The sequence below is a fragment of the Electrona antarctica genome (assembly GCF_951216825.1).
Source record: "Electrona antarctica genome assembly, chromosome: 7".
Lineage (NCBI taxonomy): Eukaryota > Metazoa > Chordata > Actinopteri > Myctophiformes > Myctophidae > Electrona > Electrona antarctica.
This window is the reverse complement of record NC_136812.1, coordinates 55,845,613-55,862,952: the sequence shown is the minus strand read 5'-3', so window position 1 is coordinate 55,862,952 and position 17,340 is coordinate 55,845,613. Positions and strand designations below refer to the sequence as shown.

The window sequence follows — 17,340 nt, the reverse complement described above, 5'->3', positions numbered from 1 at the left end:
CCTCCACCTCTGCTTCCTGTCTTTTTTTCAGTGCGACTGTATACAACATAGCTGGTCTCACCACTGTCTTGTACAACTTCCATTTCCAGCACACTTCTCCTCCTCACATCTCATGCTCTCATTATCGAAGATCCTGTTGAAAGACCTCAAAAGATTCTACTCGATTACTCAACGAGTAAGCATTGCGAACTTGCAGATCTGCTATGTCTTGCCACCAACAGGTGAAAAGTAAGTTTTGGACATACAAAGGTTTCAAATCTAACACCAGTGTAATAAGAATCAACAGACACTGATTGTGTTCACTTTATTTGTTCATGTGGATATTGTCAGATTATTTCGCCTCAGACCGCTTCTGTGAAAAGTATTTGCTACTATTCACAGCCTTTCCTCTGTATGAATCCTCATAACTTCAGATGACCATTGTGAACCAAGCATTTTTTTCCACAAACTTCAACTAAAGGTTTTCTTCCCCTGTATGAGTCTCCATGTGTTTTGTTAGATAAGACTTTCGACTACAGCCTTTGCCACAAACTGTACAGGTAAAAGGCTTTTCCCCTGTATGAGTGCTCATGTGTGCTATTAGCTCAAGCTTTCGACCAAGCCCTTTGCCACATATTGTACAAATAAAGGGCTTTTCACCCGTATGAGTCCTCATGTGTGCCTTTAATTGAGTTGTGTGAGCACATCGTAGGCCACAGAGAGCACACATATGGGGTTTTTCCCCTGTATGAGTCATTATGTGTGCTTTTAGTGAACCACGCAGACGAAAACCTTTGCCACATATTGTACAAATGCAGGGCTTTTCACCTGTATGCGTTCTCATATGAACGGTTAGCTGATTCTTTTGACTATAGCCTTTGTCACAAACTGTACAAGAATAGGGTTTCTCCCCAGTATGAGTCCTCATGTGATATGTCAGTTGATCCTTTCGACTACACCCTTTTCCACACAATGTACATGTAAATGGTTTTTCACCTGTATGAGTCCTCATATGTATTTGCAGATCCCCCAGTTGAATACAGCCCTTACCACAAACTGTACAAGTAAAGGGTTTTTCCCCTGTATGAGTCCTAATGTGTGTTTTCAGTTCATCCTTTCGAGTACACCCTTTGCCACAAAATGTACATTTAAAGGGTCTTTCACCTGTATGAGTCATCATGTGTGTTTTTAGATGACACTTTTGACTATAACTTTTGCCACATATTTCACAAGTTGAGAGCTTATCTGGCTTTTCGCCGGTATGAGTCCTCATGTGTGTTTTCAGTTGATCCTTTCGACTACACCCTTTGCCACAAAATGTACATGTAAAGGCCTTTTCACCTGTATGAGTCCTCATATGTTTTCTTAGGTCACTTTGTTGATTACAGCCTGTACCACATACTGTACAGGTAAAGGGCTTTTCGCCGGTATGTGTCCTCATGTGAATTTGAAGTTGATCCTTTCGACTACATGCTTCGCCACAAACTGTACATGTAAAGGGTTTTTCACCTGTGTGAGTCCTCATATGTATTTGTAGGTCACTCTGTTGATTACAGCCCTTACCACAAACTGTACACGTAAAAGGCTTTTCACCTGTATGCGTCATCATGTGTCTTTTTAGTTTACCTTTTTGACTGAAACCTTTGCCACATTGTGTACACGTAAAGGGCTTTTCACCTGTATGAGTCATCATGTGTGTTTGCAGTTGATCCTTTCGACTACACCCTTTGCCACAAAATGTACATGTAAAGGGGTTTTCACCTGTATGAGTCCTCATATGTATTTGTAGGTCACTCTGTTGATTACAGCCCTTACCACAAACTGTACACGTAAAAGGCTTTTCACCTGTATGAGTCATCATGTGTCTTTTTAGTTTACCCTTTTGACTGAAACCTTTGCCACATTGTGTACACGTAAAGGGCTTTTCACCTGTATGAATCATCATGTGTGTTTGCAGTTTATCCTTTCGACTACACCCTTTGCCACAAAATGTACATGTAAAGGGGTTTTCGCCTGTATGAGTCCTCATATGTATTTGTAGGTCACTTTGTTGATTACAGCCCTTACCACAAACTGTACACGTAAAAGGCTTTTCACCTGTATGCGTCATCATGTGTCTTTTTAGTTTACCCTTTTGACTGCAACCTTTGCCACATATTGTACACGTAAAGGGCTTTTCCCCTGTGTGAGTCATCATGTGTGATTTTAGATGATTTTTTTGATTACAGCTTTTGCCACAAACTGTACAAACATAGGGTTTCCTCCCTGTATGTCCCCTCGTGTGTTCAGCTGACGTACTGGCTAGAGGCTCCATCCATGTGTTTTTATCTTCTTCACTTTTCACTGCTAGTAATGTCAACGTTGACCCATTAGTCTCCCCTGGTCTTTGAAGTAGCAACTCTTGTTCTTTATTCTGTAGAGGTTCTGGTTCCTCCTCTTGTTTTTCCATGTTTTCAGCTGAGGTACTAGCTAGAGGCTCTGTCTCTGTGTTTTCATCTTCACTTTTCACTGCTAGTAATGTCAACATTGACCCACCAGCCTCTTCTGGTGTTTGAAGTAGCTCCTCTTGTTCCTCTTTAATCTGTGGAGGTTTTTCATCTGTATGAGTCCTCATGTGTGCTGTTAGATGACTTTTTTGACTACAGCCTTTGCCACAAACTGTACAAGTAAAGGGTTTTCCCCCTGTATGAGTCATCATGTGTCTTTTTAGTTCACTCTTTTGAATACAGCCTTTGCCACATACTGTACATGTAAAGGGCTTTTCACCTGTATGAGTCATCATGTGTGATTTTAGATGAATTTTCTGACTACAGCCTTTGCCACAAACTGTACATACATAGGGTTTCTGCCCTGTATGACTCCTCATGTGCCTTTCTAGAAGAGCATTTCCAATACAGCTTTTGCCACAAACTGTACATGTAAAAGGCTTTTCAACTCTATGAGTGATCATGTGGCTTTTTAGTTGAATTGAGTTTATACAGCCTTTACCACATACTGTACATGTAAAGGGCTTTTCACCCGAGTGTGAAGAGAGGAGCAGGTCAATATCCATTGGTTGTGATGGTATCCAGTGCTGTATGTAAGCTTGTGTTTTCATGTGTTCAGTTGAGCTAATGGCTAGAGGCTCTGCCTCTGTGTTGCCATCACCACCACCTTCTTCTTCTTCTTCTTCTTCTTCTTCTTCTTCTTCTTCTTCTTCTCTGTCATCTGTGTCAGTTTCAGAACAGTTTGAAGAGAGGAGCTGGTTGATATTAGTTGGTTGTGATGGTACCCACTGCTGTATGTAAGCTTGTGTTTTCAAGTGTTCAGCTGAGGTACTGGCTAGAGGCTCTGTCTCTGTGTTTTCATCACCTTCACTCCCCACTGCTAACGTTGACCCACCAGCCTCTTCTGGTCTTAGTAGTAGCTCCTCTTGTTCTTCTTTAATCTGTGGAGGTTGTGGTTCCTTCTGGACCAGACTGGAGTTCATCTCCTCTTCAAGGGAAAACTCCTCTTTACACACAGGGAGGTGCAGGAAGTCTAGGGGGAAAAGAGAACACATGAGACAAAAATAATGGAATGTGTATTATCCCATTCTGGGCGGGAACGCCTTTTGGTGTTTTAACCCTTCTGGACGGGACCTCCTTTTGTGGTTCTGTACACTATGTACAGTATTCCTTTTTAATTTTTTATGCTGCAATATAAATATTTGAAGTTTTTCAGACAACTTCGGTCAGGATTTAGAAGGTGTTTTTAGAATCGGCCTCAATCCAAAATGGGTGACTGCCACCCGTGATTCAGTCTAATGTCCCTCACCGCTGCCTGTAGCAGTGGGGTCTTAACATTTTGAAAACCCCCAAATTCACCCCAAATGAACCACTAATGTTTAAACTCATCAGAAGCTTAAATATTGTAACAGCGTGGTCGCGACGATTTTTAATGAGCCCCTAACATCGACGTTCTGTTCAATCACCTTAAAGGGGCATTCCACTCATTTTCAAGATTTTACTATGATATTAACCCCCTTATGGTCACCCTAATTAACAGTGGATTGTGCCTTCTACCTGCACTATTCATATTTTTAATTCATCATTTGAATGCCAATAGAAAAATCTGTGACATAAACACTCATTTTAACACAGTAATCCTATAGAATTAAAGACCCAGTCCTGGTGGTGGCGGTAACTTCACCATTATGCCGAATAGAGCGAATCTGGCGATGTCATTTCCGGTCAAACGGATCACAACATCCGCTAGCTTTCTTCACTGTGTTACACAGTCAGATGTCCGGGATGCTAAGCGATCATCGATTATTTTACTATCTAAGTCAAATTAAGCTCTAATCAAGCCCCAAAGCCCCCGGTTTTAGGTAGATTACATCGGCCGTTAGCCAAACTAGCCAAAAGTTATAGGGATTTAAACGATGATTAATGATGATAAATGATCATTTACGTCAAGGGTAATGAGGGATTTTTTGATTCATTGCGTCAATTACGTCAAGGGCCATAACAGGGTTAAGACATTCCCTGCCATTGGCGTAAATCTACGGCAAATACAATTAATACGTTTGGCCGCCATTGGCATAGATCTACACCAAATGGTCCCTTTATAGTGGTAGTGGTATAGCTCTTTTCCAAAAAAAGCATTTTGTTTTTACTACATTTCTTCCCACAATTTTGCAACCCATTTTAATTTCACCCAGTGTCAATTATCTAATGTAATCCTTCCTCTTTGATGTCTCCCTTTTCACTGATACCTGTCCATTTAAAGGACAACTTTAGTTTTTTTTCAACCAAGGTTCATGTTTTAGGTTATTAGAGAAAGTAAAAGATGAGTGTTATTTTTTCCACGTTTTTTCTTACGTTTTAGGGATTTTAGCTGTTTTTGACATGGGGGGCGGGGGCTTTCGAGCATGGGGCTAAATATGTATTTTTTTTTACAAAATGTTATAGCGATTTATTTTTGTATTATTTATCATAGTCCTACTAGACCCCAAGAAATTACATCTGGCCACAAAAGATCCCAGGATCTACTGAATGTGAAGGTAGCCTACTGGGGGAAGCCACACTGTGTCATAGGCTCAATATGCCAGTTTGACACATTCAGTAGAACCCGTGATCTTTTTTGGCCAGATGTCATTTCTTGGGGTCTATTAGGACTATAGTAAATAATAATTAAAAAAAATTGCTATAACATTTTGTAAATAAATACATATTTAGCCCCATGCTCGAATGCCCGCGCCCCTGTCAAAAACAGCTAAAATCCCTAAAACGAAAAAAAGTAGCAAATGAAAAAATAATAATACTCATCTTTTACTTTGTCTAATTACAACCTAAACCCTGAACCTTGGTTGAAAAAACTAAAGTTGTCTTTTAAACTCTAGATGAATGACAAACAAAAAGACATTACAGAGGAAGACACAACATTACACAATTGCACACATGATGTGGATAATCTAGCCTCACACAGTTACTGCTGTTTCAGAGCCTTGTTAAACATCTTAGTTGATGCTACAAACGATTTTTTAAATCTGATGTACTTCCACTTTGGTTCTTTGCATCTTCTCCCAGAGGGCATAAGTACAAACTCGCCATTTAAAACATGGCGAGACTGTTGAGCCTGTTTTAATGTAGCCTGCTCATAAATAGACTGCAGAGAGGGGAGTTGTCTTACCCCTATGATCTTCACTGCAGTCTGCACCAATCTGAACAATTTGGACCTCAGTTGCACTGAGAGATTACCAAACCAAACTGTGATGCCAAACCTGACCAGGCTTTCCAAGACTGCTCGATAGAACACTAACATAAATCTTTGGTCAACACCATGAACCTGAGACGCCGAAGGAAGTGCAGTCTTTGCTGTAGTTTACTACAGAGACTGTCAACATGTGTATTCCAAGTTAGTGAGTTGTCAATACAGATCCCCAAGTATTTATATGAGGAGACCTGTGAGATGATTGAGTCATGGATGACCACAGGCCTGTGATCACCAATACTCTTGGGGCCAAACACCATCTCCTGTGTCTTCTTAACGTTAAGAATAAGGTGGTTGTCATCACACCACTTTACAAAGTTCTGTACCTCTAAAAAGTAGTCAGCTACATCCCTATCCTTATCCAGAAGGGCTAAGATGGCAGTGTCATCCGAGAACTTAATGATGTCATTGTTCGGGTTGCCACTTCTACACTCATTTGTATACAGAGTAAAAGGACAGGTGAGCTAACGCAGCCCTGAGGTGCTCCAGTACTCAGGGTTCTGTGCTCTGACATAGTGCCATTCACACTGACCCTTTGTGTACGTTTAGTTAAGAATGAATGGTACCATCTAATAACTAGAACTGCACTCTGTCGAGTGCCTACTTGCTTGTTGCACACAAGTAGGCCATAAATGGCCTACTAGTGCGCAAGCAGAGCGTGCAAGTTCTGTAGACCGCTATAAACTTTCAAATCTTAGCCTCACATATTGAATTATTAGATTTAGCTATTTGCTACGTACCTTGCTTCTTAGTATTTTTAAGTATGGTCAAATCTTCTATCTCTAAAGGAAATATAGTTCCATCCTTTTAAAAGTAAGTCATGGATATCAGATAAGAAAAATTTATATTATTCGAGAAAAAAAAATGTTGTCACGTATACAGTGTAATATTATTTATTTTAAATTCTCAATAACATTGCTTTAAATGTACGTAATCTTAGACTTCATTGATATCAATACTAAATCATGGTCGGAGTAATAGGTGTCTCTAACTTCAATGTTTGTAATGAATATTTATTTAAATATACATGATCTAAAGTACTTCCGTAATCTGTAGTTGGTTTTCTGATTAATTGTTTAAAGCCTAATCCGGACATGAAGGTGTTTATATTTAATGGGATTGTAGTTATTGATCCATATTTCATTTGGTCGTCTTTTTAGTACAACTGTATTTCCTCTTCTTGAAGTGTTTTAAAGTGAATTACCCATTTGAGTTTTAGATGATTAATATGTCAACGTTATAGATCATAGGGTCCATTTGGTTCCATTTTACACACAGTCAAATGAATGTATGTCCCTTCTGTGCCATACATCTTAGCCAATGGATTAATATGTCTTGTGTTTGCCAAAACAGTCGACAATCATGGTAGAAATCTAGCACTATTTTGGGTAGCCACCATCTTGTAAATATGCACAATAAGGGTCCAGACACACCCAATAATAAAAATAGGTATTCCATTGAGTCTCTCATGGTCAGAAACCATGAAATAAACACCAAGTTTGCCTTTCTAGCTCATCTGGTTCAGAGCCAAACCTATTTTCTGGGTGCCAATATTGTGCGGCCATATTGTGGCGGCCATATTGGATTTCATGGAAACTTGCAATACAAAACAATTCGTATTCATATCATTGATCAACCTGTGAAGTTTTGTGGAAATATCCATCAGTTTAAAATGTTGCCCCTATTCACCCCCCATTATATCTAATGGGGGCTAATATTGTGGTGGCCATATTGGATTTCCAGCAAAAACAATTACCGGTGTGTCTGTATAGGTTGTGATCATTTGAAGTTTCATAGATATTTCTGGTGGACAACCTTTTATGTTATGGCAAATGCAGCACACACATGAAACGGAGATGTAGTCCGCACACTGTTTTGTAGCTCCCAATGAAAATGTTATTAAGGATGACAACGTTTCGACCCGTTTGACATTTCAACCCCAAATGGGTCTTCGTCATTAACATTGTGACTCACATCTTGATGACTTCATCAAGATGTGATTCACCATGTTAATGATTTTTTTCAGACGTACAGTTCTAGAAAACACAGAATGGGGGGACTTTTTGAGTGGTGCAACCACTCCAAGGAACAGCAATGTCCCTATGGGACTATGTCCCAATGTTTAGAGTACCAGTAGGGGCAAAAGTGGCGCTGTTGTGCCAGAAACAGAGAGAGAGAGATAGTGTTGCACTGTTGCCTGCTAATTACAGAGAGAGAGAGAGAGAGAGAGAGAGAGGGGGGCAGGGGAGAGGGGAGTTGCACCACTCAGTTCACACAGGTGTGATTTTCTTTGTATTATGTCCACACAACAGCTCTAATGTATATTAATGACATTTTTATAGCCTTGCCCTTATGTTTTTAATTGTTCCTTATGTTTTAAATGTTCCTGTTTTATTAGATGTTTTTAATGGTGTGTTGTTTCTTCTGCTTTTATTTTCTGTAGCACTTTGAGATTCCTTGGAATATAAAGTGCGTTATAAATAAAATCCATTATTATTATTATTATTATAGTAAAATGTTGAAAATGGTTGGTATTCCCCTTTTAGTCAAAAAGTTGCCTTAACCCATTTAGGACTGAGGCAGATTTTTTTTTAAAAAGCCTTATGAATCCTAAAAGTTTTCTGAAAACCTATGTTTCTGTCAGTGGTGCTCAACCTTTTTCATGTCAAGAACCCCCAGGATTATCTGTATTTGGCTGTGGAGTGCGGACCCACATCTGAAAATATGCATCATATGTGCCAGTGACCCCCCAAAACAAATACTTGAGTTAAAAAACATTCGCTCTGAAATAAATATATATTCAAAGATTTGTGGCACATTTTCACGATTTTTCAAAAATAGCTGATCTACACGCTCGTAGCGCAGCACTATGAGCTTGTAGAGCTGCTATTTTTCAATAGCTAAAGTATAACATAATCCTTGAAACACCAAAAGGGGTTCCCGCCCTGAATGGGTTAAAAGCACTTTCTGTGCAAGTCATTTTAGAAAGTACCAAGCATTCTTACATAGAATGTAAAAAATACTTCTGATAGGCTGAGGACAGAATGTAACAAGCATTCTGGACATAGAATCATGTAACTTGCTGAGGACATATAGGCAATAAGACACAGCGAAGCAGCAGTATTACGAGAGTAGAGTTGGACACAAATGTTAAATTTGACCAAAAAAACGACCTTAGACAATTATGCTACGAGGCCAACAACATGCAGGTGTGTATGAACGTGCTGCCATGTGGCGGAGCTTACCTGCGGGCAGGTAGGAGGTGCCGTTGTTAAACGCAGGCGGGTAGTCCCCCGGGCCCACCGCTGCCCCCCACGGCTCCGGTTCCGTCTTCAGGTAAGGACCGGGCTCGGCGGACCGCGAGTCGTAAGGCCGCTCCGGTCCCGAGCACTTCTCACCGTAGTAGCCCTTGAGCAGGTCAGAGGCGCCGGGTGCCGATATGTCGTCGCTGGCCCACGGGTAGCCGCTGGCGGGGGCGTCTCCGCTGTCGGTGACGTGGTGCTTGTGGTGGCCTCCAGGGGGCGGCGACGTGGTGGACGACACGTCCAGGTGCTGCTCGTGCTCGGCCCGCGGGGACAGGGGCGCGGCGTGCTCCCCAGACTGGTGCATTTCCAAAGGATCTGACAGACCACAAGAGAGGAGAATTACACCCTAAACCCAGAGCATCTACAACAGATCTGACAGACCACAGGAGAGGAGAATTAAACCCTAACCAGTGACGCTTTGCCACGGTCGCGCCATCTCACGAAAACTCATGATTTTTAACTTTCATCGTTAACTCCTTTGCTGCCCTTAGTGTTAGCATGGTTGTACTGCCCCAGGGGCCGCCCGTCCAGGGCCACTCTATGGAGCTTGTTGTCCTTCCGGGTTAACCCATTTAGGCCCGACGTCGAAATAAAAAAAACGTTCGCTCTGAAAGAATATATATTCAAAGATTTGTGCTGCATTTTTACGATTTTTCAAAAATAGCAGACCTACAAGCTCATAGCGCGCCACTCGGTGGCGCGCTATGCGCTTGTAGATCTGCTATTTTTCAATAGCTAAAGTATAACATAATGCTTAGTTAAAACACCAAAAGGGGTGCCCGTCCAGAATGGGTTAAACAGGAAGGTGGGGGCTTCCGGAAGTGGAACGACACCACACAACACAGCTCACAGTCTTTAGCTAGCAGAACAACCAGCTACATTTTTTCAGCGATGCGATACAAAATCACAAATGATTTACGATCGTCGGGTGCACGCCGGCTCACCATGGACAGCTGCTCTCTAACCTTTGGAGATAAGGCGCTTTGAAAATTGGGTTATAATGGAGGCTCAACAGAGCTGGATTTAGAAATCGCATCGCTGGTGGGGAAGGAGGACTATTCTACCCAGAGCAATGCTGAAAGGTAAACAAACGGACGGCGCGTTCATATATGGATTAAACGGCTGTCTACGCTTATAAGCGTAGCTGGCGCTATTGAGCCATTAGGCTTGTGATGTGTGTGCAAACTTTTTGAGTACATTTAGCACCTCAAAACACGTTTCATTGTGGATAAAATAACAATCATTGAAATTTCAATAGGGCCTCACACTACTGTATAGTGCTCGGGCCCTACTAATAATAATAATAATAGTAATAATCAGGAACCAGTATCCAAATCATTCAAGTATTGAATCTGTATAGATTAACATGTTTAACGAAACCCAGCCCTACATGCATGCACACAGACATGCCACCTGCAAGCAAATACATATCCACCAAGAAAGCTGTGTCGTTTCTTTTTTTTCTTTTACCTCTTATTTGGCTGTCATTCATTGCTGAACTGTCAGTCGATGTGAAGTGCCCTCATGTCCTGTTGGCATAGCAGGACAGAAACAAAAACATGTCAAACCCAACCTTGACATCAGAATATTCACAGTAGCCATGCGAGCAGTGTTACCATGTCTACTTAGTATTATAAGTGACTCTGGACTTGTTTTTCTGTAAAGTTGTTCATAAGTTGTTAAATATTATTATTCATCCCATTATTTAAAGGTATATTCAGTGATTTCACTTAATTCAAATATCACTTATTTTTTGTTTCAAATCACCCAAATCACTGAATGCTCCTTTAAAGAATTAGTGGTGCAACCCCTGGAACATCCAGACCACCAGGAACGTGCCCAGGGGGCTGGCCCGGTTCCGGCGAGCCGCCCCGCGTCCAAAACGGTCGAGAAATGACAGAGTTACCGTGTGGGGGTCCCCGGGGGTCCCTGAACATCCAGACCCACAGAAATGCGGCCAGGGAGCCGGGCCGGTTCCGGCAAGCCGCCCGCGTCCGAAACAGTCGAGAAATGACAGTTACCATGTGGGGGTCCCTGGGGGGTCCCCGGAACATCCAGACCACCAGGAACGTGCCCAGGGGGCTGGCCCGGTTCCAGCGAGCCGCCCCATGTCCGAAACGGTCGAGAAATGACAGTTACTGTGTGGGGATCCAGACCCCCACGAATGCGCCCAGGGGGCCAGGCCGGGCCGGGCCCGGGCTTTTTCCGGCAAGCCGCCCTGCGTTCGAAATGATGAAAACCAACCACGCTATTTTCGTGCTCCGACAGACAGACCCAGGGACCCAGATAGCTGTGTAATGGAGTGGTTGCACCACTCAAAAATCTAGTGTTTTGCAAAAAAATATCTCTGATCTACAAGCTCACAGTACCTCATTGTGAGCTTGTAGATCAGCTATTCGGCTAACGCCCATCATCACACACCTAGTTGGGGACCCCCTGGCTGTAAGCCAACTTTGGGTCCCGGTCCCCCCTGTTGAAGACCCCTGAGATGTCATCATGATTTCAACAACAACAACTACAACAGCAGCTACATCAGTAGGCCTATATTTAAAATAAATAACAATTCAACAATCCACGGAACCTCTTGTCGGAGCTAACAGCGGAGGGTGAGGTGTTCTAAACGGGGCTTTGATCACTACCAGCCCGAGGCCCGAACGCGTAGCTTCCAAGGTAACGCTAGCATGCATATAGCCCGATGATACGAATGCCGTACAATGATAGTGTTACGCTATGCAACAAAGACGCTTACCTGAAAGACTACATCATACAAACATATTCCAAAGAAGGAGTTCGGTGAAGTATTATTATCGGAGTAATACAGTAGAAGTGTTCGCTCGGTTTGGGACGTGGCAGCATATCTCTGTCCTGTCGCAATGCCAATGAATGCTGCTGATCGAGACAAAGGGGGTGGGGGGAGTGTTGCCAGATTGTGTGAGAGAAATAAGCAAACCGGGTCTATGAAAACAAGCCCAAAAGAAGCCTAGGCTATTTGGAAATAGCCGATCTGCAAGCTCGCAATGCGTCGCATTGTGAGCTTGTAGATCTGCTATTTTCAAAACTATCATGGGAAAAAAAAATTGACAAAATGTGGAATATTCTTTGAAACAGTTTAACAACAGCACTAATCTTGTATGGGGGTTCCTGTGACAAATCCTTGAATCACTGGTTTAAACAACATTAGGAAACACTGGTTTAAACGACATGAGGAAATAAGACCAAATAAACAACTAGAGGAATAAGCCGAAAAAAGAAAAAAAAATGCAACCCGCAACAACCAATATTTACACGCAAATGTATAGAAAAAGAAGCCCAAAGTCGCTTATAATAAGCGATTTGGCAACACTGGGTTGGGGGTCGTCACTCGTAGCAGTGTTCTTTCAACAGATATAAGCTAGCACATATAAGACTTCCGGTGGACAATCTCTTCAAAATAAGAGTACCCTCTAGAGTAAACTGAAGCCTCGCAACTTTGGATGCAAATTCACAACTATTCATCTGCACATTCAAACTATGCACGATGCAAGTTAACACACATTACGTTTATTTGTAAAAAATAAATAAATAAATAATAATAATAATAACATTATTATTATCTAAATGGATGCTGTTCACTGGAGTGCAGGGCCTTTATAAATTGGAAGCTGGACAAAAAAGTCTCTTCGTGTCAGCAATTCTGACACACGCACCCATCCTCCTCTACAACACCACACTCTCGGCTAAGCGGGAGAGGTGTAAAAAAAGCGTGGTGGACCGTCCAGTGTGGCAAGAGGTCTTGTGGTACTTGTATTCTATTTAAAGCACTAGACCTTACCCGTTCTGAATATATGAACACCAAATTATGTACAGTGTGGGTAATGCGATGTAATTGATCACATTGGGAATTTGGGAGGGAGGGAATTGTTAACAGATGATCTTGGGAAGTTGGGTCGGGCAAAAAAGTAGGCTAATGTTATTATCTAGGACGGATGGACGGACGGCGCCTTCCCGAGCGTTTCTGAATATCTAGCAGGTTTGATATTTGGCTCTCTCGCCGACTAGACATCATCATACAGTTACAGTATGAACTGGGTTGCGACCGCGTCCCGAGAGTGGCGGATTATATTATTGATATGTTATGATCCAACAGATATAAAAGTACAAAGTAATGTAACTTTGGGAGTGTAACCAAATCATCCAAATGGACCCGCTCATTATGTACGATAACGCACGTACCGTTGTGGTTGCTAATTCCCTGTCCGGGCGGACTGGGAGTGTAAAAACCCTGTTGTATTTGCTAACGGTAAACAGGTAATGAAATGTCTCCAGTTGGACACCCCACGACAGATAATAATTCTGTTGTGTTCGTGGCCGTGCTATTCATTGTATCACATTGGGTGCAGGGCAGAGGAGATATGTAACCTTGTCAGTGGCCAGGCGTTTCACCCGCATATTGTTTGAAGTTATATGGAGTGACCTTCCAACATTGCATAGCAAAGTTGTTAAATAACTGTAGTAGCCTATGCTGTGTGTAGCAGCTGCCTGTCTGCCACAATGCTTGCGCTGTTTCACCCGCGTTTGGTTTGAAGTCAAATAACTGTAGTATGCGCCATGTCGGGAGAAGTTGTCCCCACGTGGCTCTGCTGCCTGGCAGGAGGAACAGTCAGCGAGAACGCTCTAAACAAAAGGGGAGGTGCCGGTGCGGTGTGGAAGGCAAGGGGAATGTTGCACGGAAAACTCTGACCCATACATTACACTTGTGACACGTGATCTGCGGGAAGATGACGGTGCGAGTTGATTTTGACGAAAATGAATTAAATAAAGATAATGCAAGCAAATGTTTGGTGTTTGTAAGCAGTGCTGGGGTCTGTGTGCCGTGGCGTTTTGAGATGGCCGCCTAAGCGAGCAGCAGTCTTGCTCTGTGCTAAGGAAGTGTTACAGACAGACAGCTTTTCTGGAATTTAGATATAATATGATATGATATGATATGATATGATATGATATGAATAATCTGTGCGAGTGTCCATGGTGTGAAACACCAGGATGCTGAAGTCATAGACACACGGCGCCTACAAATTCATGCCCACTTATTGAGACAATCACTTCTGGGCCGTTAGAATGGTGTACTGCAGGCCAGCCACTATACCGACTGTGCCACCGTGCCCCTACATGTAGGCCAACAGTGTTTTGTACTCTTTGCGTGCAGAAAACTTTGAGCCAATGGAGGGAGCGGAGAAGGGGGGAGACGTAAACATTTTGGTGAAGACAAAGTGTGCTGCAGCATTCTGGATCATTTGGAAAGACTTAAGTCTGCATGCTGGATGGCGAGTAAGGAGAGTTACAGTAGTCAAGCTTTGATAAAATGTTCATTTATTTTTGTCACTTAGGGACTAGTCGTTATTTTAAATAGAGAGGTGCCCATGGGGCCTCTATGGCGGTACCTGTTGGGCACTGGCCTACTTGGAATGATGCAAGTTGGAAATGCAGAGCTCGGGCAGAGGCCTTTTTGGGGTGGTTCTGGACAACGTGGGTCCGACTGACTGGACACCGGGCATTGCACTCCCTGCGGTGGTGTGGAACGCGTGTCGAATTACGTGGATTACAGAGTGTAAGTACATACTTACACACAGAGACTGCATTTATAGGAGTTATAGGAGGGCCCTCCTTGACACCCGTGTGAAGTGAGGGGCGCTAATATATTAAAGTCTAACTCATATTGATTAGGTGATGTAATGGTGATTACGTAAAACAAACAGTGCAAACACAAACATTAAACACCATTAACAATAAAGAGGCAATATGACGTGAATGACACATTATGACGTGGATTTTCCCTTCATTGTCAATGCGTTTACATAACAAACATTGAACTAAAGACAAACATTAAACCTGTGTAGCGCCCCTCAAAAACGCAAGGTTGCATTGTTAACTGCGACCTTGGATCGCAATAATATTGATAATATTGTAACGGGAATGATGCAAAAGTTGCACTCGCGAACGTGGACTGACTGGACACAACTGCGTCACTTAATTCAGAGGAAATAAAGGGAGCTGCTACTTAATTCAGACTCAGATGCTTACTCACCCCTGGATTCCAATAGAATGGTGGAAATGGAAGATTAAGCCAACGTGAGTTACATAAATCCTTTCTCAGTCACTCGGTATAACAATTGAAACATGGAGACGGGCCGTGTTTCAGTCAAAGGCACACTCACAGTCACAGCTGCAAGGCTGAACTCCGATGCAGTCGGAAAAGGAAAGTCTGTGACAATAATCAATCCTACAGTTTGAATTATGTACACATGCACACACAGAGCCAACATAATTATATGGGGAGAAGAATTATGAAAATGTTTTTTATTTCATTTTTATTTTTGACTTTCAGAGAGATGACTTCCGCACACCCGGTAGGTAATTTGGAGCAGGTGCGATGATGACGAGGCATATACAATGTGGAAAGGAGAGACACCCGCACACTGCCACTTGCTGGGTTCAGAGCATTTATTGAAGCAACGTTTCGGTCTTGCGACCTTCCTCAGGCTATTTTTGACTTTCGACTTCTCCTAATTTAAGTCGACTTGTGCTAATGAAGTTGACGTCGATTTTTTAATTAAAGCCCTAGTGTGTGCCAACACAAACTTTGTCTCCCACACTGTGCCGTCAACAAGGAACTCATTATCAAGTAACAGCGTATACAGGAGATTCTGTCTCCAGTTTTCAAACGAGTTCACGTTCTCTATCTTTGTTAAGCACCATTATTTTGGCGCTCTGTGTGACGTTGCCATTATAATCCTCTCGCGTTTCGACGGAAGAAATATATCCACAGTGCGACTGTCTCTTCACAAGACGTAAAGTCTGATCGCCACTGCCACCACGCCAGTTTAGGCAAAGGGATATCCAAATAAGTCACAGACACGAGAGGTAAAAGGTAATGAAAACATTTACTGGGAGTCAACAGGGGACGGTACAGAAGGAACCGGTGATCGGTTGCCTATATGCAATTGTTCCCACAATGACGCCATGTCACTGTTGCCATGACAACACCCAATATAAATGCACCATTTACCAATCATTCATGGCACTACACAAACATTAAATGCCATTGACAATTAATGGACAAGTTTGAGTGTAAACACAAACATTGCTTAACACAAACATTGAAGACGAAGGTGAGGACGCAAATTCTGATCGGCCGGAATGATGTATGATTAATTACTGTAATATTGTTTGGGCTGCGACGAATTCAACATCTCACTAAATTCACTGATCATTCAAAAAAGTTTGAGAATGATTTCACATTCAAATATAGATATGAGCCATCTGCTCCTCTCTTTATTACAATTTCCTCTGACGCTCAGAAATGCTCACCGCTGCTCCACTACTCTTTCCCATAACTTAATTGTATGGCTCATCAGCTTTATTCCTCTGTATTCCACAACTCACGTCACCCTTGTTCTTACAAGAACACTTCTCCTCACTTCTCATGGTCTAATTTTCTAAGATCCTGTTGAAAAACTTGCAGATCTATTTTTTGCCACTAACAGGTGAAAAGTAAGTTTTGGACAAACTTATCCAATCCATTGTGTAAAATAAAATCTTTGCAGAATATACAAAAAGACCAGTGCAATAAGAATCAACAGACAAATTGTGTTCACTTTATTTGGTTGTCAGATTATGTTGACTCAGACCGCTTGTGTGAAAAATGTATTTGCTACTATACACAGCATTTCCTTATGAACCCTTCAGATGACCAAAGCATTTTTTCCACAAACTTCAACTAAAGGTTTTCTTCCCCTGTATGAGTCTCCATGTGTTTTGTTAGATAAGACTTTCGACTACAGCCTTTGCCACAAACTGTACAGGTAAAAGGCTTTTCCCCTGTATGAGTTCTTATGTGTGCTATTAGCTCAAGCTTTCGACCAAGCCCTTTGCCACATATTGTACAAATAAAGGGCTTTTCACCCGTATGAGTCCTCATGTGTGCCTTTAATTGAGTTGTGTGAGCACATCGTAGGCCACAGACAGCACAAATATGGGGTTTTTCCCCTGTATGAGTCATTATGTGTGCTTTTAGGGCACTATGCTGACGAAATCCTTTGCCACATATTGTACAAATGCAGGGCTTTTCACCTGTATGCGTTCTCATATGAATGTTTAGCTGACTTTTTAGACTACAGCCTTTGCCACAAACTGTACAAGAATAGGGTTTCTCCCCTGTATGAGTCCTCATGTGTATTTGAAGTTGATCCTTTCGACTACACCCTTTGCCACAAAATGTACATATAAAGGGTTTTTCACCTGTATGAGTCCTCATATGTATTTGTAGATCCCCCAGTTGATTCAAACC

At 42.2% G+C, this 17,340-nt stretch overlaps 1 protein-coding gene across 1 annotated transcript; it reads right to left on the bottom strand.

The window, feature by feature from the left end:
- Positions 1-57: 57 nt before the first annotated feature.
- On the bottom strand, positions 58-11,888 carry LOC306926373 (uncharacterized protein; the record flags this gene model as incomplete). Its single annotated transcript, XM_079505637.1, has 5 exons — positions 11,767-11,888; positions 10,488-10,546; positions 8,958-9,332; positions 3,351-3,498; positions 58-133 (listed from the first exon to the last, which is right to left on the bottom strand). Exons 2-5 carry the CDS (start codon positions 10,507-10,509, stop codon positions 58-60), a joined length of 621 nt encoding a protein of 206 aa, XP_079361763.1. The 5' UTR covers positions 10,510-10,546; positions 11,767-11,888.
- Positions 11,889-17,340: the final 5,452 nt, after the last annotated feature.